The sequence below is a fragment of the Orcinus orca genome, chromosome 8 (assembly GCF_937001465.1).
Source record: "Orcinus orca chromosome 8, mOrcOrc1.1, whole genome shotgun sequence".
NCBI lineage: Eukaryota > Metazoa > Chordata > Mammalia > Artiodactyla > Delphinidae > Orcinus > Orcinus orca.
Window position 1 is genome coordinate 79,519,112 of NC_064566.1, and position 23,723 is coordinate 79,542,834.

At 32.7% G+C, this 23,723-nt stretch overlaps 1 protein-coding gene across 2 annotated transcripts in view; it reads left to right on the forward strand.

Annotated features, from left to right (window-relative positions):
- Positions 1 to 23,723, forward strand: part of DYNC2H1 (dynein cytoplasmic 2 heavy chain 1) — a 372,035-nt gene that overhangs the window by 52,303 nt on the left and 296,009 nt on the right. For both annotated transcript variants that reach the window (XM_004282190.3, XM_049714064.1), the window contains exons 21-36: positions 525 to 674; positions 1,462 to 1,667; positions 2,658 to 2,813; positions 2,903 to 3,017; positions 3,564 to 3,734; positions 4,707 to 5,089; positions 6,798 to 6,930; positions 7,029 to 7,146; positions 8,735 to 8,847; positions 10,607 to 10,726; positions 13,743 to 13,893; positions 15,607 to 15,812; positions 17,014 to 17,196; positions 17,758 to 17,940; positions 19,828 to 20,051; positions 20,828 to 20,943. In XM_004282190.3, the coding sequence (XP_004282238.2) occupies positions 525 to 674; positions 1,462 to 1,667; positions 2,658 to 2,813; positions 2,903 to 3,017; positions 3,564 to 3,734; positions 4,707 to 5,089; positions 6,798 to 6,930; positions 7,029 to 7,146; positions 8,735 to 8,847; positions 10,607 to 10,726; positions 13,743 to 13,893; positions 15,607 to 15,812; positions 17,014 to 17,196; positions 17,758 to 17,940; positions 19,828 to 20,051; positions 20,828 to 20,943 (2,728 nt within the window). The remainder of the gene's footprint in view (positions 1 to 524; positions 675 to 1,461; positions 1,668 to 2,657; positions 2,814 to 2,902; positions 3,018 to 3,563; positions 3,735 to 4,706; positions 5,090 to 6,797; positions 6,931 to 7,028; positions 7,147 to 8,734; positions 8,848 to 10,606; positions 10,727 to 13,742; positions 13,894 to 15,606; positions 15,813 to 17,013; positions 17,197 to 17,757; positions 17,941 to 19,827; positions 20,052 to 20,827; positions 20,944 to 23,723) is intronic.

Here is a 23,723-nt window from a genome sequence, read left to right on the forward strand (position 1 = left end):
AAAAACACAAACACATGGAGACTAGACAATATGTTGCTAAATAACCAAAAGAAAAACAAAAACAAAACAAAACAAATTGGGCTTCCCTGGTCGCGCAATGGTTGAGAATCTGCCTGCTAATGCAGGGGACACGGGTTCGAGCCCTGGTCTTTGAGGATCCCACATGCCACAGAGCAACTAGGCCCGTGAGCCACAACTACTGAGCCTGCGTGTCTGGAGCCTGTGCTCCACAACAAGAGAGGCTGCGATAGTGAGAGGCCTGCGCAGCGTGATGAAGAGTGGCCCCCGCTTGCCACAACTAGAGAAAGCCCTGGCACAGAAACGAAGACCCAACACAGCAAAAATAAATAAGTTAATAAACTCCTACCCCCAACATCTTCTTAAAAAAAAAAGAAACAAAACAAATTATGTAAAAGCAAAAATCTTGATTTAAAAAGCAAATCATGAAACAATTTTAAATAAATGGAATCTTAATAAATTTGATAAAATATGTTGGTTTTCACATGTCATTTTTTAACCTTTAGATTTTGCCCTTATTTCAAGAAGCTGAAGATAAAAACAGACTTTTACGGACTGTGGCAGGTGGAGGTTTAGAAACAATTAGTAATCTGAAAGCTAAGTGGGATAAATTTGAGTTGATGATGGAAAGTCACCAACTTATGATTAAAGATCAGGTAAGAACATTTTGGTCATTTTGTTAAAATGGAAACAGTTTTTTTTTCTCATTTAAGATTTCTTGCTTATCTTTATTCCGTTATAGCTCAGGTTTGTAAGAATTTATAAGCTCAGGTTTTCTGTGACATCTTATGGAAAAACCTGAAGGAACTTTTTGGCCAACCCAATATATTGCTGATGAAATTGACCTCCCTCAGTACTTCCATACAGTAAAACACTTTGTATAAATGATGTTCATGTCATACAGTTTATCTTGTTTCCTACCGTACCAGGAATGTATGTGACATTATTTTCAGTCTTTCTTATGAATAAATTTATTTACCTACTGTGTATGGTATCTTTTAAGGGTATAATCTGGAAGTTGTACACATCTATTGCACTCATATCCTATTGACCAGCACTTAGTCTTATGGCTGTTAGCTGCATGGGAGACTGGGAAATGCCCTCCTTTATTAAACAGCTGTATAATCAGGTAGAACAACTGGAGGTCATTGATCAAATTTTTTTTATCACATTGATTTTGTTGATAGTTATGATGGATGCTGTTAATCACATGAATGATTTTGTAATGATGATGTTTGCAGTATATCTCTTGTTTTTGTAAATTTATGGTCTAATTTATTTTTGAGTTATTTTAGTGTACTTGAAATCAGTAGTAAAGAATAATCTTTGAAAAGCTGATACTGATATTTTTTGACCTTTAAATTGAAATGTTGGAAATAAAAATGTGAATATAAAGTAAGATTTTACTTTGAATTAAATTATGTAAACTCTATTGCCTTATAGATTGAAGTGATGAAAGGAAATGTGAAATCACGTCTTCAGATCTATTATCAAGAACTGGAAAAATTTAAAGCTCGTTGGGACCAACTAAAGCCTGGTGATGATGTTATTGAAACTGGCCAGCAAAATACTCTTGATAAAAGTGCCAAGTCAATAAAAGAGAAAAAAATTGAGTTTGATGATCTTGAAGTCATAAGAAAAAAGCTGGTGTATGTTTATTCTTTAAAACTGGTAGTACACATTTTGGAAGAGAGAGTTTTGTATTTATATATTAAGCTAGTAATGTTCTTATATTTATTATCTTAATGTCTTTCCTTATAAACTTCAGCAGTTTTAAAAATACCAGTATTAAGTGCTCATGCTACTGCTTTCTTAGGAGTTGTTGAATTATATTAGGATTTTAAGAGAAAAGCAGATTTCTGGTTAGGCCTAGGAATAGAAATAATAGAAGTTATAATAGCGAATTAAATAATAATAATAATAGAAAATTAAATTTACTTAAAAGTTAAATTAGGGAGTTGGAATATTGCTTTATGTGATCTCATTGTACTTAAAAATGGAATATATAAAATTAATGGACAATTACTTTTAGAGCTTCTGGAAAAAAAATGAACCTAGCAAAATGATGAGACTTCAAAGAAAAATATTTGTTGTTTTATGTTATAATAATACAAATATTAAGTTTAATAATTGTTTTAGGTTTGGTCCATTTAGGTAAATGCATCCATAAATTAATTGGCTTCATAGGTGAGTGGAGGTTTTAGTACCATGTTTATTAAGTGACATTACATTAATTAGATGAAGAATATCTTATGTTCTAGAAGCTAATTCTTTCAACCTAGAAGAATATTAATGGATATTCTTTAATCTGTTCTCAGATTAATCCATAAATTTGTGCAATTCTGAATATTTATATATATGACATATATACATAAAATATATTTATATATATTACCAATTTTACTTTGACTCCTTTGGAAAAAATGCATATTAATGAATTTGGAAGAGCTCGTTCCTAAGTAGTTAAGTAAAATTCTTATGTAAAGTAGACATAGCCTCCCACTTTCTACCTCTGCTGTCAGATACATGCACACAAACACACACAGGGAATGCAGTTAAATATTAATTAGTTAAACTTATTGATATTTAACAGTTTTTCTTTTTAAAAAATTAATGATATTTGCTACTTATTTGTATAGTGATGATTGCCATCATTTTGGCCTAGAAGAGCCCAACTTCTCCTTGGCATATAGCATCTCTAAGGACATTGAGAGCTGTGCACAAATTTGGGCCCTTTATGAAGAGTTTCAGCAAGGATTTCAAGAAATGGCCAATGAAGATTGGATTACTTTTAGGTTTGATTCATAAATAGTATTTAGATTCTGATAGTTTTGTGGTATTTTTTGGGATGTAAAATTTAAGGTATGTTTCTGGTATTTTACAGGACTAAGACATATCTATTTGAGGAATTTTTGATGAATTGGCATGACAGATTAAGAAAGGTTGAAGAACATTCAGTAATGACGGTGAAATTACAATCAGAGGTTGACAAATATAAAGTAAGATAGTTTTACTTATCTTACTATTTAAAAATGGTGTTTGGAGCTTTCATGTATCATTTTATTATGTAGTGACTGAACTGTAATTTTAGTTTATATATTTTTAATGATTCCATTACATGAAAAAAATAGAAAGTATAGAGTAAACCATAGAAGTTACTGATATTTCTGCTTCAGTTTGAAAGAAGTTATAACTAAGAAATTTATGGTTAAAGTTATATAGTGGAGTATTTATAACTTAGCAATTAGGATATGGGTCATTTAGCATATTTAGGATGTAGGTCATTTCCTAAATTTATAAAAATAGAAATATTTTAGGTCATGTTTTAAAATATATCAAGCTACCAAGGGAAATTTGCATGTATCCACAGCAATGTTTAATAAAAAGTTTTATACAATTCTTTTTAAGAATTTGATTTTAAGATTGTTAAATAAGATAATACAGTAATTAAAAATCTTATAGATAATTATAATAAAATCAAATAATAATTTACATTTTGCTTGCATACATACATACATAAGTCTTCTTGTCTTCTTTTTTAACAGATCGCAGTCCCTATCTTGAAATATGTGAGAGGGGAGCATCTTTCTCCAGATCACTGGCTTGACCTTTTTCGTCTACTTGGCCTTCCTCGGGGGACTAGTCTAGATAAATTACTGTTTGGTGATCTGCTTAGAGTAGCTGATACAATTGTTGCCAAAGCTTCAGACCTTAAAGTAAGAATCACTTTTATAAATATCTCATAGATCTGACCTTTGTTGACATATTGCTTTATTTTTTATTTAAATAAAGCAGCAAGTTAAATTTCTTTCTTCCCTTAAAATAGTGACAGTGTTCCATTTTTCCATTATTCTTTCATTAGTAATACATCTGAATCTATCGATGGGGTTATAGAAACAATATAAACCCCTTCTTTGAGAGAAAAAATCTGAAATAAAATATGTCTTACTTTAAGAAGGAAGTCAGCTTTAATCAAAAAGCAAACAAGTACAAAGCATTTTATAAAATACATTTAAAATCATAGGGTATATTATAAATAGAAGCTAAGGGGTACAAAAATACAGAGAACTAAACAAGGAACCAATTTGCTAATCAGTTTTAGCATAGGTCTCAGGTGAAAGTAAAACTTGTACAATTATATCATAAGTAGCAGACTTTCTATTTTGTGTTCTGCCCATTTAATGTAAAAAATAAAAGGACTTTTGATGTCAAATTGTTTTATTTTCTAATATATTATCTAATATGTATACTTTCATCTTTGCTGATAATCCTGGAGCATATGTAGATAATCATAAGGTTATAAAGCATGACTGCTGTAGGAGGTAATTCTAGATGGTTGCTAATCATTTTAGATGTATTGGAACTTACAGTTAAATTACAATAAAATGGCTGAGTTCTGCAAAATTTTAAATATTTTTGTGGTTTGCAGTGGATGCTTAAATTTTGGGGTTTTTTTTAGAAGTAAAAAGCATAAGGCAGAACTCTGTATATATTTGACCATGTGAACTAGATATCTGATATCCCTTAATACATTTGCCAGTAATTCTCTTGGATTTATGAAAATAATCCACTTAAAATTTTTTTTTCTTTATGGTGCAAAGTCAAATAAAAATATATCTTCTTATAAAATAGATATAACTTATATGATAATGTTGAAGTAATAAATATGAATATTTTGTGTTAAATAGGATTTAAATAGTCGTGCACAAGGGGAAGTTACAATCAGAGAAGCTTTACGAGAACTTGATCTTTGGGGAGTTGGAGCAGTATTTACATTGGTTGATTATGAAGACAGCCAAAGTCGAACTATCAAGCTGATTAAAGACTGGAAGGATATAGTAAATCAAGTTGGAGATAATAGGTGCCTTCTTCAGTCCTTAAAGGATTCTCCTTATTATAAAGGATTTGAAGATAAAGTGTCAATTTGGGAAAGAAAACTTGCAGAGTTAGATGAGTACCTACAGAATTTAAACCACATTCAGAGAAAGTGGGTATATTTGGAACCCATTTTTGGCCGTGGAGCATTGCCAAAAGAACAGATGCGCTTCAACAGACTTGATGAAGATTTTAGGTCAGTACAACTACATAAGACAAAGACACATATGATGGTTTTTATTCATATTGTGAGGTACTTAATACAAGCTAATTACTTTTACATTATTAGCATCATCTGTGTCTTCAACTTTTTTCCTACTGGATCCTTCTGAGAAATGAGTTTCTCTCATTCAGTTATATACTTGAATCATTTTGATCTGGTTTCTATCTTTACCACTCTACCTATATTAATAATATTTCTATAGTATAATAGTAATAATAATATTACTAATATATACCTAGTATTTCTTAAAGTTACCAATTACTTTCCCATTGTAAATCTGATGGGCATTTTTTATTTTTCATTTTACTTTATCTCTGACTAGTATCTAATAGAGTTGAAAATTTCTTCTTTCTTAGAAAGTCTGTTCTTTTGGCTTCTGTGATCCTGTCCTTTTTGGTTTTCTGCCCATTTCTCTGGTTCCACTCCTGATTCCTAGTCCTCAGCCCTTTCTAAACATTTAGATGTAGACATTCTCCACCTTTCAGCTTTAGGTTTTCTCACTCTATGTTCTCTCCTTAATGATCTTAACCACTCTCAGAATCAATTCTCATCTATTTGCTGAGGTCTCCTCAACTTATTTATTGAGCTCATATTTCTTTTCTGAGCTCCAAATGTATTAAATGTCCTCAACATGTCATAACTAAATTCATGAATTTACCCCCAGTCTCTTTCCTACAGTCCCTTTTCTTTTCTCTCTGGTTTCTTCCCGATAAATGGTACCACCTAACTGCTCAAGGCAGAAGCATAATGGATATCTTTGACCTCTTCCTCCATTTCCAAATCCATTTGTTACCAAATTTTGTTGATTCTAACCTACTAATCGATTTTATTATATCTTTTATATCTCTACTTCTTTGATGTTCTGAAGTATTTTTGTTGTCACTCACTTGTACTACTGGCTAATCTTTTGACTAATTCTTATTCTTGTCTTCTCCAGTAAGTTTTTCACACAACAGCCAGAGTAATCTTTTAAAAATGAAGTCCACATTACTTCTTTCCTTTATTCCATTAAGTAAAACTTTAAAATGACTTTCTATTGCTCTGAGGATAAAGCAGATCTAAGGATCTGCTCCTTGTCCATTTCTCTAGCTTTTTCTTGTGCTGCGCTCTCTCTCTCTCTCTCTCTCTTTTTTTTTTTTAACTTTAGTGACTCTAGCCTTTAGTTTCTCTAACATACCACGCTCTTTCTCAGGGTCTTTGCCAGAAACTGTTTCCCTCCTATTCTTTGCCTTTTTCTTTTTCATTATCATTCAAATCTCAGCTTAAATTACTTCCTCAAATAAGTCATAGGTTAGGGATTTCCGCATTAGCCTTTTACTAATTCTTTCTTAGTACAAAACAGTCCTTTGTGCTTTTCTTTCTTAGCATTTATCATAATTTTATTTGAATATTTGGAGAAATTATTTAATATCTTTCTCTGTCACTGGGCCATTATCTCTATGAGGTAAGGCTTAATATTTGTTTAGTGAGTGAATGAAATAAGAGAATGTGCAATAATGGAGGTTAAAAATGGTAATAGAGTATTATTAACTTTGAGGATTATTTATTAGAAGTATAATAATGTATTGCTGTTATACTGATGTTACTAGTTTGTTTTAAGCAAGCAAAAAAAAGTCTCCACATCCCTGTTTCAGCCAAACACTGTTAAAATAGATGTGAAAATAACTTTTTTCTTCTGCAGATCAATAATGACTGACATCAAGAAAGATAATAGAGTCACAACGTTAACTACTCATGCAGGAATCAGAAATTCTCTACTAACGATACTTGATCAGCTTCAAAGATGTCAGAAATCATTAAATGAATTATTGGAGGCATGTTTTTAAAAACAATCTTATATAATAAATTATAAAGTACTTTAATATCTTAATTATTTGAAAAGAGATTCTTCTTTTTTTTTTTTTTTTTTTAGGAAAAACGCTCAGCATTCCCAAGATTTTACTTCATTGGTGATGATGACTTATTAGAAATACTGGGCCAGTCTACTAACTCATCAGTGATTCAGTCTCACCTTAAGAAACTGTTTGCTGGTAAGATTGAACATTTATTCAACAGATATTTATTGAGTTTCAGTTATCTGCCAGGCATTATGTTAGGCTCTTAGGCAGACTGTTGAATAAAATACAGGTCATACACTCAAAGAACTCTAGTTTAGTGGACGAGGCAAGTTAGTAAGTTGACAAATATAATATACGACAATTTCTATGGTCGACATAAGTATGTGGTGTTATAGCTGCATCTGTGAAGACATTTAGCTCAGTTTTGGGTATGTAAAGATGACATCTCATGTGAGATCTGAAGAAAATGTAGGTCTTAGCTAGAGGAAAAATGGGGAAACAGAGGGAATAGGATGTGCAGAGGTCTGAAGTGAAGGAGAACATGTCCATTCATTATTGAGTTTAAGGTCTCTTGAGTGATGTCCCAGTGGAGATACTCAGTAGGCAATTATTGTTAGCAGAGATACGTGGGATGGAGATGTAAAATTGGGAGTCATCTGTGTATAGATGATAATTAGGCTATAGGAAGAGGTGAGATTACCTGGTAAAAAGTGTAGAGTAATAGTGCCATATGCTTCGATGTTGTTGAATCATTTTAGTTGGGTAATTGCATTCAGAAGTGGTTTGCTACAAACACGATGATTATTATTTTCTTGAAATATTATTTGTTGGAAAAGAGCTGTATTTTTCAAATTAACTTTAAGAAGTAAAAAATTTTCATCATCTTCACTTGCAGTCAGGGATTAGCAAACTGTAGGCCCACAGGCCAAATCTGAGTAGCTCTCTGTTTTTTTTTTTTTTTCAATAAGGTTTTGTTGGAAGGAATACAGCCATGTCCATTATTGTCTATAGCTGCTTTTGTGCTACAAGCAGAGTTGAGTAATTGACACCGAGACCTTATGACCTGTAAAAACCTAAGATATTTACTCTCTGGTGCTTTACAGAAGTATTTATTAACCACTGTATATCTGAAGCGTTTGAGTGCTTATATCTGTAACTGTGATTTTGCCTGTGGAAGATAGTAGAAAGAGCTCTTGGAATCAGAAAGCTTGCTTTCGAGCTCTACCTCTACTATTTATTAGTTATTAATTTACCTCTCTGAAATCTAGTTTCTTTCTTTAAATTGTAAATAATAACTTACAGGGTTTTTCTAAAGATCAAAATTAGGTAATGTGTTTTTTTATATACTATAAAGTGAGTGCAAATTTTGGGGAAGGGAAATCTTGTTTGCTCTCCCCCTTCCCTATTATCTTTTTGTCTCATATAATGTAAGTGGAATCATTGGTACGTATTCTTATGCACTCATTTGTGCCTGTTTTTTTTCACTCATCATAATGGTTTCAAGATACCTAAAACTATATTTTATTCCTTTTTATTGCTTAGAATAGTCAATTGTTCAAATATACCACAGTTTCTCTATTCATCTGGTGGGCATTCGGTTGTTTCCAGTTTTGGGTTATGAAAAGCTGTTCTATTTCATTATATAACTGAATTAATATAATTCAAATATATTCTATATTATGAAGTATACTTTATGTATTATGTGGTAATCATATATACTGTCTAATAATTATGTCTTTAATGAAACTTTTGCATATAAATTGTTGCTTTTGTAATGTAGGCATTAACAGTGTGTGCTTTGATGAGGAATCAAAACATATAACTGCAATGAAATCTTTAGAGGGAGAAGTTGTACCTTTTAAAAACAAAGTTCTTCTGTCAAATAACGTAGAGGTAAGTAATTCTTTTTCAAGTGTGAAAGTATAAAGAATTAACGATATGAACTTTGTATCAAAATTAATTCAGTCAATTTGTAGAGTAAGTTGGTTAATTTAGGCCTTTTGGAAACTTATATCTTAAAAACTAATTTATTTTGTTAGGTTCAGAATGATTTGATATTAAAGAGAGTATGTATTTTTAGTCTTTGGAAGGCAGCATGTAATTTTGAAAACAAATTTTGCTTTGGAGTCAAGAAGACTTGGATATTAATTGTAGCTCCACAACTTATCAGCTATATAATTTAGAGTCTCAGTTTTCTTAACTGTAAAATGGGAGGCCTACTAGCAAAGACTTTCTGTTGAAAATTAAATGAGATAATTGGCTTTAGGTACACTATAGTGTTTGGAACATAACTGCTCAATAAGTCTTTGTTCTTTTTTTTTTTCTTTAAAATCTGAGTTGTATGAGATGATTTAAATGAACAAGTAAACTTGAAACTAGTGCATTTATAGTACAACTATTGATTAATTGGTTCTGCAGGACTAGAAGTGAACTGTCAAAAGCCTATTACAGTTATACAGCTAAAGCCAACAGCAATAGGATGTAACACATTGAATTGTAATTTTTAAGTTCTAAAGGTATCTTTCAACTGCAAGTCAGGGCCATGCCTTATCATGCATGTATCTGTACAGTTTAGTAAAAAGTCCATTCCTGGTTAGGCCTCAACATTTTATTGGATGTTGAGTATATAAATCAAGTGGTTGAAAGGATAGAAGGTTTGTTAAGTAGCTCCCATATTTGGAGAAGAGATTTGTTGTTTTTGCTGTTGTTTTCCTTTCTTGTGATTTTATTAGGACTGGATGAACAGAGAGAGAAAGAGCTTTTAGCAGCTGGGTGTAGTGCAGCGCTCCGGGAGCTCTTGTGATGATTAGCAGAGTAGGTGTCTGCTGCCATGCACTGAGAGCTTCTTACTCTTTAGCTGCAGTGGCTTTTGAACTGGGCAAAAGTTTGTGCTATTTTTAATACTGGAAAGTGCTCTAAAGATAAACAGTAAAAAGCTAGAACTTAAAAAAGGTAATGATGAAAAGCTATTTAAGATTGTAGTTTTTGCTCTTATATTTTATTGCAAATGATACAGTTTTTAAAAGTTAAGTAGTGATCCTTAAATATTCATGCTATTTTTATTAATCATCATTATTATTTTAACTTTAGTTTAAACTTTTGTTATTTTATCTATAATCAAATGAGTGAAAAATGTATTGTTTTGACCTTGAAACAGAATTAGTTTTGTTTGAAGAGGGATCTTAACTCCTTAAATAATATGTTTCACCTTAATGAAGCAATCCCTTCCTATGGTTACAGCTTTCTGAATATAAGATCATCAGGATAGTGTGAGCCAGGGGACTTACCTAGTCATTGTGACTCTAATTTATTGGCCCAGCTAGCTAGTTTGATTTATCATAATGATGAAATGAATGGGTTAGTTTTTAAATGTTCATTTTTTTTGGTTTGTATAGATGGTGATAGTGATAACTAACTACAAATTTTTGAGTTTTCACACTTAACATTATCCCAAGAGGTGAAAAAATAGTTTTCTTCATTTAAATCATTTATTAATAAAAAATTATATACCATACAACACATTTTGGGAGTGTGAGAGTCAATAAGAAATTATAACCTTCCTCCTGAAATAAAAGAATAGAGTCATTAGCTTGTGTTTTTGTTTTATGACTTGTGTAATAAGAAATAATATATTTTCTAATTTTATTTTCAGACTTGGTTAAATGATTTAGCCTTGGAAATGAAGCAAACTTTGAAAGAGTTGTTGACGGAATGTGTTACTGCTGGACGAAGTTCTCAAGGTGCAATTGACCCATCCTTTTTCCCTTCACAGGTAAGGGGGCTTATGTCTAGAGTACAGGTAGGCATGGTGTCATTGGAAGATCCCTGACCTAGAGGTCAGGAGGCTTAGACAACTGGGATCTTTGTTTTCTCTTTATCTAACAATTAACATTGACTAATTGCTTAATATCTGAGTCTCAGTCCCTCAGCTGTTAAATGTGAGGGAGGAGCAGCACAATAGTGAAATTCTCTTCTAGCTCCATTAGTTTGCCATAATTCAGATGCTTACAAGCAGAAGGCCTGCTGAGATCTAAGCTACCCAGGCCATTGGGGAGTGGAACTGGGAGGCAGAATTAGTCATGTATTAGTTTCCTGGTTCCAGATGATTAGTCCATCATTGATGGAGAGGCACAGGATCTCTAACATTGTCTCCCACCCTTCCCATGGACTCATCTAGGAGGTTGGAGCTGGTGGGAATTTAGTAGTGTTAGTGTTGGTCTGAAACATAATCACAGTACTTAACTAGAACTTTGGCAGGGAAGAAGAGCGCTAGGTTTCATGGTTGTTATAGAGATTGCTACAGGTCAGTGTGCATAGGAGCTCATTCCTGAAACACTGGATGCTAGATATGTGTCTTACAAAACTTGTTCTGGGCCTTATTAAAGTGTAGCACTAAGACTTGGGTTAGATATCCTGCCTTGTTCAGGATTAGTTTTATTGCTGGTTGAGACTAACACTACAGAGGTAAGACATCAGGAACTTTAGTTCTTAGGGACTATGAAAGGCAGGCATTGAGATGTTCTATGATTTCTCACAGGAAAATCTACCTAACTATTTTTTGCTTTTCAGATTAAAACATTTAGTAGGTATTGGAACAGGGTTTTATGTTGGTTCTTTTAAAGCATGAGAAATTAAATAGGAAACTTGGAACATTCTGGATTCTTAGCCGTTTTATCACTCATATCATTTTGTATCTTTTAGCTGTTTAAGTCAAACTAAAATATGTTTAAAAACTCTGTTCTTAGAGAAAAATAAAAGTAGTCATTGATGAATAATAATGCCATTGAAAGTCAGAGTTAAAATGCTTTATTATCTCTGGAAATGTTTCCTAGTACTCTGTCAACTTCCAGGTAGGATTTAAATTGACTTAGAGTAAAAGACACAATATTAAAAAATATACAAAAGTAAGAATTGCATAATAATTAGGTTGAGTAAATGACAGTTATATCAGGAGATATACTGGGAGCTACAGGCTAAAGAATGTTGCTGGATTTGAGCCTGAAACTTAGTTCTGGGCTCTGAGCAATCAAGTAAAAATATGAACTACTAAACATGTATACAGTTCATAATCTATCAAAACAAAGAATTCTAGTTTATTAGCAGTTAATGTTAAGAAAAAATTATCTCAAGAGCATTTATATAAGGGGATTGAATAGTATAACTGGTTACATGAATGTCTGGTACAGGTTACTGTGTACTATTAATTCAGTTCTCTAAAGACATCTTTGTAAGGACCTGAAATAATGTAGAGAAAGCACTTTCTGGTCTGGGAAGGAGGCAGCATGATAAAGTAGAAAAAATCTGACAGACCTTGGTTCAAATCCTACCTTTTTCAGTTATACTTTGAGTGATTCCTTTTGACACTTAGTTAAGAGGGTATAATAATACCTCCACGGCAACTCATTTTGAAGGTTAAATTATATAATGTTTGCAGAGCACCCTTAACGACCGTTACATTTTAGACAATGTTAGTGTTTGTCCAGGTATCTTAATGGTAATGTGACACGAGAATTAGGTAAGACTGTATCTTGAGCATCATTTCTGTTAGCCTCTCATAGAAATCGTATAGCAGACTGTTAAAAATTGAGATATCGATGTGCATTATTATTAAAATTTATTTATAATACAGAAATTCAGTAGTATTGCCTGAGTGGAAATCCATATATATGACTATTAGTTTCAAGGTGGCAAGTGAAGATTTTCATATGAAAATTAAAAAGCGAAGTCTTTTCTCACAAAGCAGATTTGGATCTGTTTAAACACTTCACCATATACTTGATTAAAGAAGCTGGTGAGTTTTGTACTACAAAGTATGAGAGGTGACTTTGCCCTGCAAAGTTACTAATTGGCTTTCTCTTTTGTTAAGGAACTTAATGTGGTATTTGTACAATGTTCTAAGAGCAAACAGCAGCTTAGCCTGCTATATTAAGTATTAAAATTATATATAGATAATGGATTAATCTGATAAATAGAGGCATTTGATATTTTCTGGATGCTAAAAGGTATATATAAGAAAAAAACAATCTGTTCAGTAGTTAATTGGTCAGTAGGTTTAGTGTTTTTATACAATGATGGATCATGTCTTTAGTTTAAAGGAGGTTATTGGTTTTCCTTGTTCATCTAAGAACTGTATCAAAGTATTTTAATACAAGTTTACAAAATCTGGTGTTTAAATGTATCATTTGCTTTATCAGTAACCTTGCTATATTGATAATTTTATAGAAATCCTCTCAAATGGCATTAATATTTCATATTTTATGTAAACATGAAGTTGATCTGTATTTAGTTTCTGTTTATGGGTATTAGACTGAAAGATTAAGACAGACTTTAATTTAGGATAAAATTGGTGTTTTGAAATTGTAGACTTCAGTAGTATACTGAGAGATTATTTTGGAATGCTAGAAGATTACTCTTTTTATTAAATAGAATGCATCATACTCTGTTATCTTTGCATCTTACTGGTTAAAAAGAAGCCATTTATGAGGAGAGTCATGGGAAGAAAGTACAAAGCACTTAGGTTATAATAAGCTTGGTGGGCTCTAAGACCCAAAAATAGGCCTATAGGAGAATAGTAAAAGATGAGCTCTGAGAAGTAAGCTTGGGCTGCATCACACATGCTTTTTCTACAAATGTATTGCTCTATTAATATATGAGGTGCCAGTAAGACATTCAGGTAGAGAGGTCCAATATGTAATTGGAAATTTGGAAAAAGGTATCTTTCCTTAAATTTATAAAATATTTCTAAGTAAATTCAGCTTTAAAAAATAATTTTTCTCTTTATTCATTAGATATTATGCTTGGCAGAGCAGATTAAATTCACTGAAGATGTAGAAAATGCCATCAAAGATCATAGTCTTCATCAGATTGAAACACAACTGGTGAATAAGTTAGAGCACTATACTAACATTGATACAAGTTCTGAGGATCCAGGGAATACTGGTATGGGAAAATATTCCATTTTCTGCCTACTTTTGGGTTATTTGAACATTTTTTTAGTATTCTATCTTAATTTATCTATTGTGCTTTTGTCTGTCAATCAATCATCTGTGTGTCTATTTTGGAGGTTACTTTAGGAATTACAATATACATACTTTTATATTGTACTTAGAATCAATAATTTACTATTTTAAGTGGAATGTAGAAACCTTACCACCATATGGGTTTCTTTATCCTCCCCTTTTTATGTTGTTTTCAATGTCTATAGATATCTATATACATTGAAAACTCCATGAGATTATAATTTTTTTCTTTAACTGTCAAATGTATTTTAAAGGACCTGAGAATAGTCTATTATATTTATCTAGATGCTTACCATTTCTGTTGCCCATCCTTCAACCTCCAAGTTTCCTTCTGCTGTCATTTTCTTTCTTTGAAGAATTTTCTTTAGTGTTTCTTTTAGAGCCCATTTACTGACTATGAATCTTACAGATTTCCTTCTCTTGAGAATGTCTTCATTTCACCTTTATTATTGTCTTTTCTGATGTGAGTTGATTTTTTTGGTTCTTTTCATGTTGAATGATTTTGGATTGTATCCTGGACATTTTGCATATTGTGTTATAAGAGTCTGAGTCTTATTTAAATTTGCTGGATAATGTTGATATTTTTCTGTTAGCAAGTGATCTTGTTGGGTTCAGGCCACAAGTTTCAGCCAGCTTTCTGTGGGTTGTGGTTCCAATGTCTGTTCTGTCTTTGCTACACTCTTGAGATCTTCCCCACATGTGTGCCACCTAGTGGCCAGTTATCAAAGTCTTTGGTTTAATGTTTAGGATGAGGTCTGCACAGATCAGGCTGAGCTCAAGAGTTCATAAAGTTTATAGGGTCATTTTCCCAATCTTCTCCCCTTCCATGGTCTTAGCAGTGATTTTGTGGTTCCCTTGGGCTCCTCTTTTGGTCCTCTGGCCATAAAGCTGGAGTTTCATGTACTGTACTCTCCTTCACACTTTCTGTGACTGTGCCCATGTCTTGGACCAGTTGATGGGAGAAAAGAGAGAAAAAGAGCAATTTGAGTTAGTCCCACTGTCTTGGGATCATAGCTCCTCTGATTTCAGAGGACAGTTCCCTTCCTTCAGAGTTTTAGGCATTTCTGGGTCTCAGCTGCCAGCGCTGAGACTCCTTTTCTGCTTTTCAAGTCTGAGTTAAAAGCCTTCTCCTGGACCTCTCTCTGTCTACACCAGTATGGGTTTCTGGCAGCATTGAATCCAGGCCCATGGATATAAGAGAGGAAAAAGAAAAAGAAAAAAGGTAAATTTACCACTGGTTTGGTGGCACTTCTAATTCTTCCCTTCCCCAATTTGCCTGATACTCTTTACTTTTTCAGAGTCCTAAACAGCAGTTCAATGTATGTTGTCCGTGTTTTATACCTGCATTCAGAGGCTGAGTGTGTTTACTCCCTTGCATAAGGAACCAGAACCCTGGTTTCATTGAATTTTAATATCTTAGTTTTCACACACACAATTCTTATTGGTGGATTTGACATTCTTTTGACTTGCATGATATATATTACTATACTATTCAAATGTATCATGAAATTACCATTTAAATTCATTTATTGAGAAATCATGTGTGTGTGTGTGTGTGTGTGTGTGTATATAAAATCATAAAGTACATAAATCACAGGCTAACGTTTTCCCCAATTATTTTAATTGTATACAGAATCTGGCATTCTGGAGCTTAAACTTAAAGCACTTATTCTTGATATTATTCATAATATTGATGTGGTGAAGCAGTTAAACCAAGTTCAGGTTCATACAACTGAAGACTGGGCTTGGAAAAAACAAGTTAGATTCTATATGAAAAGCAATCACACATGTTACGTTCAAATGGTGGATTCTGAACTTCAGTATACTTATGAGTACCAGGTATGACTTGTGGCAGAAATGTTTAATTTTTCCAGTTAGAAATTATTTACTTTAAAGGAAATTTGCTATTGGATGAAAGAGTTATTTTAGCTGTAACTTTTAAGAATTTTTTTGTGTTATTGTCTTCTATTTCATCATAATTAAAAAGATGTTATATTGGAAAAAATTCTATATACAAAAAAAGTTAACATAGTGGCAGTGTTGTGCTGAATTCTCTAAATGTACCTTTTCTTAGAGCAGTATTTATTTATACAGATTGAAATATAGTTTTAATCTAAAGAGAATTGAATATTAGGCAACCTCAATGGAAACAATTTGGTTTGTGCCTCCTTTTACAAGGCCAAAATTAGTGCAATTGTTAATATGTCAAAGTACATTTGTTAAATATTCTCAGTTTGTAAGGTAAAAGAATTTTCAAGCAAATAACCTAGCTCATGTAACCTGTTCTCAAAAAATCCAGCTGTATCCTCTCTGCCTTCTTCCATCATAGTGAGTCAATCATAAGGATATATTTGACATTTATGTTAATAAGCATATGTCAAGAGAGTTGCCAGCTAGCTCTTTCAAAAAGGAAATGTATTTTGAGACCCAAATCTGTCCACCTAAATTAAAGAAAAACTCTATAAAATGCAGCTTGAATTGGACTCTATTTCCGCTAAAATTTAGTAGCAATTTTGAGAATTATTTGATAGGTTAAGATTATTAATTTCATAAGGAGTTTTTCAAATTAATTATACTTTGAGATTTCCAAAGTAGTTCTGATTTTTGAAGATTGTAAGATTCCAGGAAGTAATTTACATGAATTTTAAAATACAAAATAGGATGATTATTGTACATAATTATATTGAATTGTATTGGAAAGTGTATAATTGTATACAGTTTCTGGATTTGCCTGCCTTAGAGGTATATCTTTGTGACATTATCAAGAACTTGAGAGCCTATTTGGAAAACCTGACAGTATGTCAATTGAGGATAGAATAAAATACATGCTTGAGAAATAACTAAGTTTAATTCCAGTTTGTGCTTTAGAAAGTTTCTTGAATTACTAAAAAAATTTTTGTATATTTTTTCTGTTAACAACTTTAAACTATTTTTTGCCTTTTTAAATTTTTAACTAGAATTGCTATTTAACTACACTATATAATATTTGTACATATTGAATAGAATATGAATATTTGAAATTTATATTTCTCTTGTGTAGGGTAATGCTCCCAAGCTGGTTTACACTCCACTGACAGACAAGTGCTACTTAACTCTCACTCAAGCCATGAAGATGGGACTTGGAGGAAATCCGTACGGACCAGCTGGAACTGGAAAAACTGAATCAGTAAAGGCTTTAGGTGGACTTCTTGGAAGACAAGTTTTAGTTTTTAATTGTGATGAGGTAGAATAAATAATTATCAAACGCTATAATAGTGTCTTAGATGTTTGGAGTAGTTTTCACATACTTACATATGAAATGCTCTATTTTAAAATCACTCTTCTTTTAAATCACTTGAAAGTGGATTTTATTTGAGAAGTAAAATGGAGAGAGGTTGCACATAGTGTAGTCCAAAAACTTTTCTAAAGAGAACTATTACATAGAAATAATTTTAAATACAGAATGAAGCTTTATATTAGAGTAGAGGAAAAATCTTAAATTCTTATTAAGTTACCATTTTCAAAACATTGTGTGTATTTTGACTTAAAGAATAACTGAAACAAAATCTTATACTTGTTTAGTTCTGTGTACTTTTCAGAACACTTTCACATGAATTATTTTGTTTACTCCTTGAAACCATCCTAGGTTTTGAAAGAGTAGCTATTTAATCTCTGCTTAAAAAAGAACTAAAGAGGTATAGATGGGTGAAATGATTACCTTCTCACTAAATGACATAAAGTATTAAATTATTATTAGAGATTTTAATTATTTTTATTGAATATAATTTTTATTGTTATTTTTAAGGGCATCGATGTGAAGTCAATGGGACGAATATTTGTTGGTTTGGTGAAGTGTGGGGCCTGGGGTTGTTTTGATGAATTCAATAGACTAGAAGAATCTGTACTGTCAGCAGTTTCTATGCAAATCCAGACAATTCAAGATGCTTTGAAGAATCATAGAACTGTATGTGAACTGCTTGGCAAGGAGGTATAGCATATATTGGGAATTTAAAGAATTAAACTATTTTATAAGACTTTGCGTTACTCCTACTCAGGCAAACAGTCTATCTTTATTTTTCCTGGCACCTCTGTTGCTAATTTGTGACCAGTGTGTTAAACCTTTTTACCTGTGAATTGTCTCTGAGTTTCTCACCCTTTTTGGGTCCCATTTCCACCATTTATCTTCAAACTTTTTTTTTTTTTTTTCTGCGGTACGCGGGCCTCTCACTGTTGCGGCTTCTCCCGTTGCGGAGCACAGGCTCCGGACGCGCAGGCTCAGTGGCCATGGCTCACGGGCGCAGCCGCTCCGCGGCATGTGGGATCTTACCAGACTGGGACATGAACTCGTGTCCCCTGCATCGGCAGGCGGACTGTCAACCACTGCGCCACCAGGGAAGCCCCATCTTCAAACTTTTGATATTGAATAATCCAGTTATAATAATATTTGCTAACATTTATCAAACACTCTATGCCACTGTGCTTAGTGCTTTTATGCATTGTTTCATTTAGTACTCATAACAATCCTTTGACTTAGGTACTATTATATTTTTTTAACTTTATGGATGAGGAAACTAGGGCTTGATATGTTAAACATAAGAAATGGAGCTGGAAATTGAACCCATGTCTGTCTAATTCTGAAATTCATGTTTTTAATCACTATTCTGTATGAATCTTAAAACAATAAATACTTAACTATTCTTCTGTTGCTCACTTCTCCCCATAGGAGGTATACATTCATGTCATTAGAACTTAAACTTATTTGTATGTAAAACATAGATTTCTCTATATAATGTGTAATGGTGAATATACTGAAAGTTGAAAGAACTGTGAAATTATCCTCTTCCCCATAATAACATTTTCCCAATACAAGTTTTTCAGGGTAGACCAAGGAAGTAGGACCCCTTCTAACTTGCCTGTTACTTACATGATGTTTCAACTCTTTCTTAACAAAGAAAAGAGAAATTCTTCAGTTTTTACCTCTCTGTCATCAAAATTTATTTTCTACCCTGTTCATTTTTTGTCAGTTCCTCCTCTTAGAAAGAAAAATTGTCCTTTTTCCCAACTCAAACTAATTTTTCCATCTATACTTTGGAATCTGCTTCCAAGGGACCTTCTCTTCAGAGTTATCTCTGTCCTTCTACTCATTTCTCGTTGGCTTTTAAACATAATCACATATTTTCCTTCTTAATAATGTATTATATTATATTAGATATAATGATACTGTAATATAATATTTAGTATAATTAAAACATAAGCGAACCTTCCCTTAATTCATCTTTCCTTCCAACCACACTTTTTGTTTTCTTTCCTTTATAGCCAGGTTTTTTACTCTAGGTATTTCTACTTCCTGATTGCCCATTCATTGTTTATACATTATAATTCTGCCTTTCTATTCTTAGTGCTTTGTTGAAAATGCTCCTATTAGATACTCTCATGATATTTTGCTCTTATAGCATTTATTAACTATGATTGCTTCTTTCAAATATTCAATAGACTATAAACTCCAGAAGGGCATAAATTATTACTGACTTTAGTTCAGAGTTATGTTGTCTCTGTGTACTTAGCAAAGTGCCTAACACAAGGAAGGCTTTTAGTAAACATATGCTGAATGAATGAATAGACATTCAAACTAGTTACCATCACTTAAACTTTCAGCCTCAAAAAACTGATTGTAAAGAGCCTCTATAAAGTAGTGTAGTTCCTAAGGAGTTTATTATATGTTGAGTAAGGAGATGTTTAGCACACTAGTGGTTGCTTTTTGCTAAGGTATAAGATGTATGTGTAGAAATATGTCACAATAAAACTTCTATTTGCAATATGTTTTATAGTTATAGTTTCAAGTATTTGATGCCTATGTTTTAAATTAATATTCCAGGTAGAAATAAATTCTAATTCTGGAATTTTTATCACTATGAATCCTGCTGGAAAAGGTTATGGAGGAAGACAAAAACTGCCTGATAACCTTAAACAGCTTTTCAGGCCAGTAGCCATGTCTCGTCCAGACAATGAGCTTATTGCAGAAGTTATTCTCTATTCAGAAGGCTTTAAAGATGCTAAGGTGTTGGGCAGAAAATTGGTAGCTATCTTCAATCTATCCAGGTGAGTTTTCCTGTTTTAAATATTTTAATATTTTATAGTTCCATGATTGATCAGGGTTATTAATGACCATTTTCCACATTTGTCCAATTTACCTATTCAGTGATTTTCATATTGGTGATTTTCATAAGTACAATTTTGTATTGTACTCAAGGTGTTGGTAAGAAAGATTTTAGTTTGAATAACAGAAACGTCTGGCTCAAAACTGCTTGTTTTTCATAAATACTATTAATTCAATTTCACGTTTTTTCTGCAAAATATTTTTATTGGAGTACTCCAGCTAAATGATACTTACTAAACTAATTTACCAGCTGACCACTCAAAGCCTACTGTTGTTTGGAGGGAATCTTTCACATTTTTTTTTTTTTTTTATGTCTGATTTCTAGTAATAGAGATTGACTTTTAGCTTCTTTGGACAACCTAGAATTCTGGTCCATATTACTTAAGAGACAGTGAGAACTAGAGTGTCAGAGATTGAGAGCAAGATGGATTGATTAAAGACTTTAGGAATAAAAGTAACAGGTGGTTATCATTTAGTGTCTTCATTAAGATGATAGCCAGTTTGTGAAAGGTTTATCCTGATCCTTGAGAACCATCCATCTTTAACATTTTACTTGAGTGATTATTTTGTGTTGCTTGATTCATTTTTATAAACTAATGTAATATTAGGAATTATTTCTATGTGTTAGTAGTTAGATTCTGTATTTCTTTTAATATGATTACAAAAATAATTTCTTATAGCTATTTGATGATTTATGATTTCCATGTCTTTACCTAAGAGAACTTTTGACACCTCAGCAACATTATGACTGGGGTTTGAGAACTTTGAAGACAGTTCTGAGAGGAAGTGGAAATCTTCTTAGACAGCTGAAGAAAACTAGTGTTAAACAAAAAGGTATGATTCATTATGCCAATTATAATCTTATTTTTTAAAATAAGTTTTAATTTATTATAGTTTTAGATTTATATAAAAGTTATACATATAGTATAGAGGGTTTCTGAATATTACGTTCTCCCAGTTTCTCCTGTTGTTAACATCTTACATTAGTATTGTACATTTATTGAAACTAATGAACCAACATTGATTCATAATTTTTTAATAAAGTCCATAATTTATTGAGATTTTTCCTAATTTTTACCTATGTCTCATCATAACTTTTAAACATGCATTAAATATTTAATAGTTGTGGTATATAGAGGAATAGTCTAGTCCACTTGTGCTCAATCTTTAACAGGCATTAGAGTCACCTAGAGGCTTGTTGAAACACAGATTGTTGGACCCCACACCCAAAGTTCCTGAATTGGTAGGTCTGGAATAGAATCTGAAAATTTGTCTAGTCTTGAAACAAGAACAGAAACCTTAGAAACACATGGAGATTTTCTCTTTCAAAGATAGTATACTAAACAAAATTACCCTTTTACTTTTTTTTTTTTAATTTTTAAATTTAATTATATATATATTTTTATACAGCAGGTTCTTATTAGTCATCAATTTTATACACATCAGTGTATACATGTCAATCCCAATCTCCCAGTTCATCACACCACCACCTCCACCACCACCCCCAGCCGCTTTCCCCCCTTGGTGTCCATACGTTTGTTCTCTACATCTCTGTCTCAACTTCTGCCCTGCAAACCGCTTCATCTGTACCATTTTTCTAGGTTCCACATATATACGTTAATATACGCTATTTGCTTCTCTCTTTCTGACTTACTTCACTCTGTATGACAGTCTCCATATCCATCCACAGCTCAACAAATGACCCAATTTAGTTCCTTTTTATGGCTGAGTAATATTCCATTGTATATATGTACCACAACTTCTTTATCCATTCATCTGTCGATGGGCATTTAGGTTGCTTTCATGACCTGGCTATTGTAAATAGTGCTGCAGTGAACATTGGGGTGCTTGTGTCTTTTTGCATTATGGTTTTCTCTGGGTATATGCCCAGTAGTGGGATTGCTGGATCATATGGTAATTCTATTTTTAGTTTTTTAAGTAACCTCCATACTGTTCTCCATAGTGGCTGTATCAATTTACATTCCCACCAACAGTGCAAGAGGGTTCCCTTTTCTCGACACCCTCTCCAGCATTTGTTGTTTGTAGATTTTCTGATGAAGCCCATTCTAACTGGTGTGAGGTTATACTTCATTGTAGTTTTGATTTGCATTTCTCAAATAATTAATGATGTTGAGCAGCTTTTCATGTACTTCTTGGCCATCTGTATGTCTTCTTCAGAGAAATGTCTATTTAGGTCTTCTGCCCATTTTTGGATTAGGTTGTTTGTTTTTTAATATTGAGCTGCATGAGCTGTTTATATATTTTGGAGATTGACCCTTTGTCCATTGATTCATTTGCAAATATTTTCTCCCATTCTGAGGGTTGTCTTTTGGTCTTGTTTATGGTTTCCTTTGCTGTGCAAAAGCTTTGAAGTTTCATTAGGTCCCATTTGTTTATTTTTATTTCCATTAGTCTAGGAGGTGGATCAGAAAAGATCTTGCTGTGATTTATGTCAAAGAGTGTTCTTCCTATGTTTTCCTCTAAGAGGTTTATAGTATCCAGTCTTATATTTAGGTCTCTAATACATTTTGAGTTTGTTTTTGTGTATGGTGTTAGGGAGTGTTCTAATTTCCTTCTTTTGCATGTAGCTGTCCAGTTTTCCCATCACCACTTATTGAAGAAACTGTCTTTTCTCCATTGAATATCCTTGCCTCCTTTGTCATAGATTAACTGACCATAGGTGCATGGGTTTATCTCTGCGCTTTCTATCTTGTTCCATTGATTTGTGTTTCTGTTTTTGTGCTAGTACCATATTGTCTTGATTACTATAGCTTCGTAGTATAGTCTGAAGTCACGGAGTCTGATTCCTCCAGCTCCGCTTTTTTCCCTCAAGACTGCTTTGGCTCTTTGGGGTCTTTTGTGTCTCCATACAAATTTTAAGATATTTTTTTCTAGTTCTGTAAAAAATTCCATTGGTAATTTGATAGGGATTGCATTGAGTCTGTAGATTGCTTTGGGTAGGATAGTCATTTTCACAATATTGATTTTTCCAGTCCAAGAACATGGTATATCTCTCCATCTGTTTGTATCATCTTTGATTTCTTTCATCAGTGTCTTTTAGTGTCCTGTATACAGGTCTTTCGTCTCCCTAGGTAGGTTTATTCCTAGGTATTTTATTCTTTTTGCTGCAATGATAAACGGTAGTGTTTCCTTAATTTCTCTTTCAGATTTTTCATCATTACTATAAAGGAATGCAAGAAATTTCTGTGCATTAATTTTGTATCCTGCAACTTTACCAAATTCATTGATTAGCTCTAGTAGTTTTCTGGTGGCATCTATAGGATTCTCTATGTATAGTATCACGTCATCTGCAAGCAGTGACAGTTTTACTTCTTCTTTTCCAATTTGTATTCCTTTTATTTCTTTTTCTTCTCTGATTGCCGTGGACAGGACTTCCAATACTATGTTGAATAATAGTGGTGAGAGTGAACATCCTTGTCTTGTTGCTGATCTTAGAGGAAATGCTTTCAGTTTTTCACCATTGAGAATGATGTTTGCTGTGGGTTTGTTGTATATGGCCTTTATTATGATGAGGAAGTTTCCCTCTATGTGCACTTTCTGGAGAGTTTTTATCATAAGTGAGCGTTGAATTTTGTCAAAAGCTTTTTCTGTAT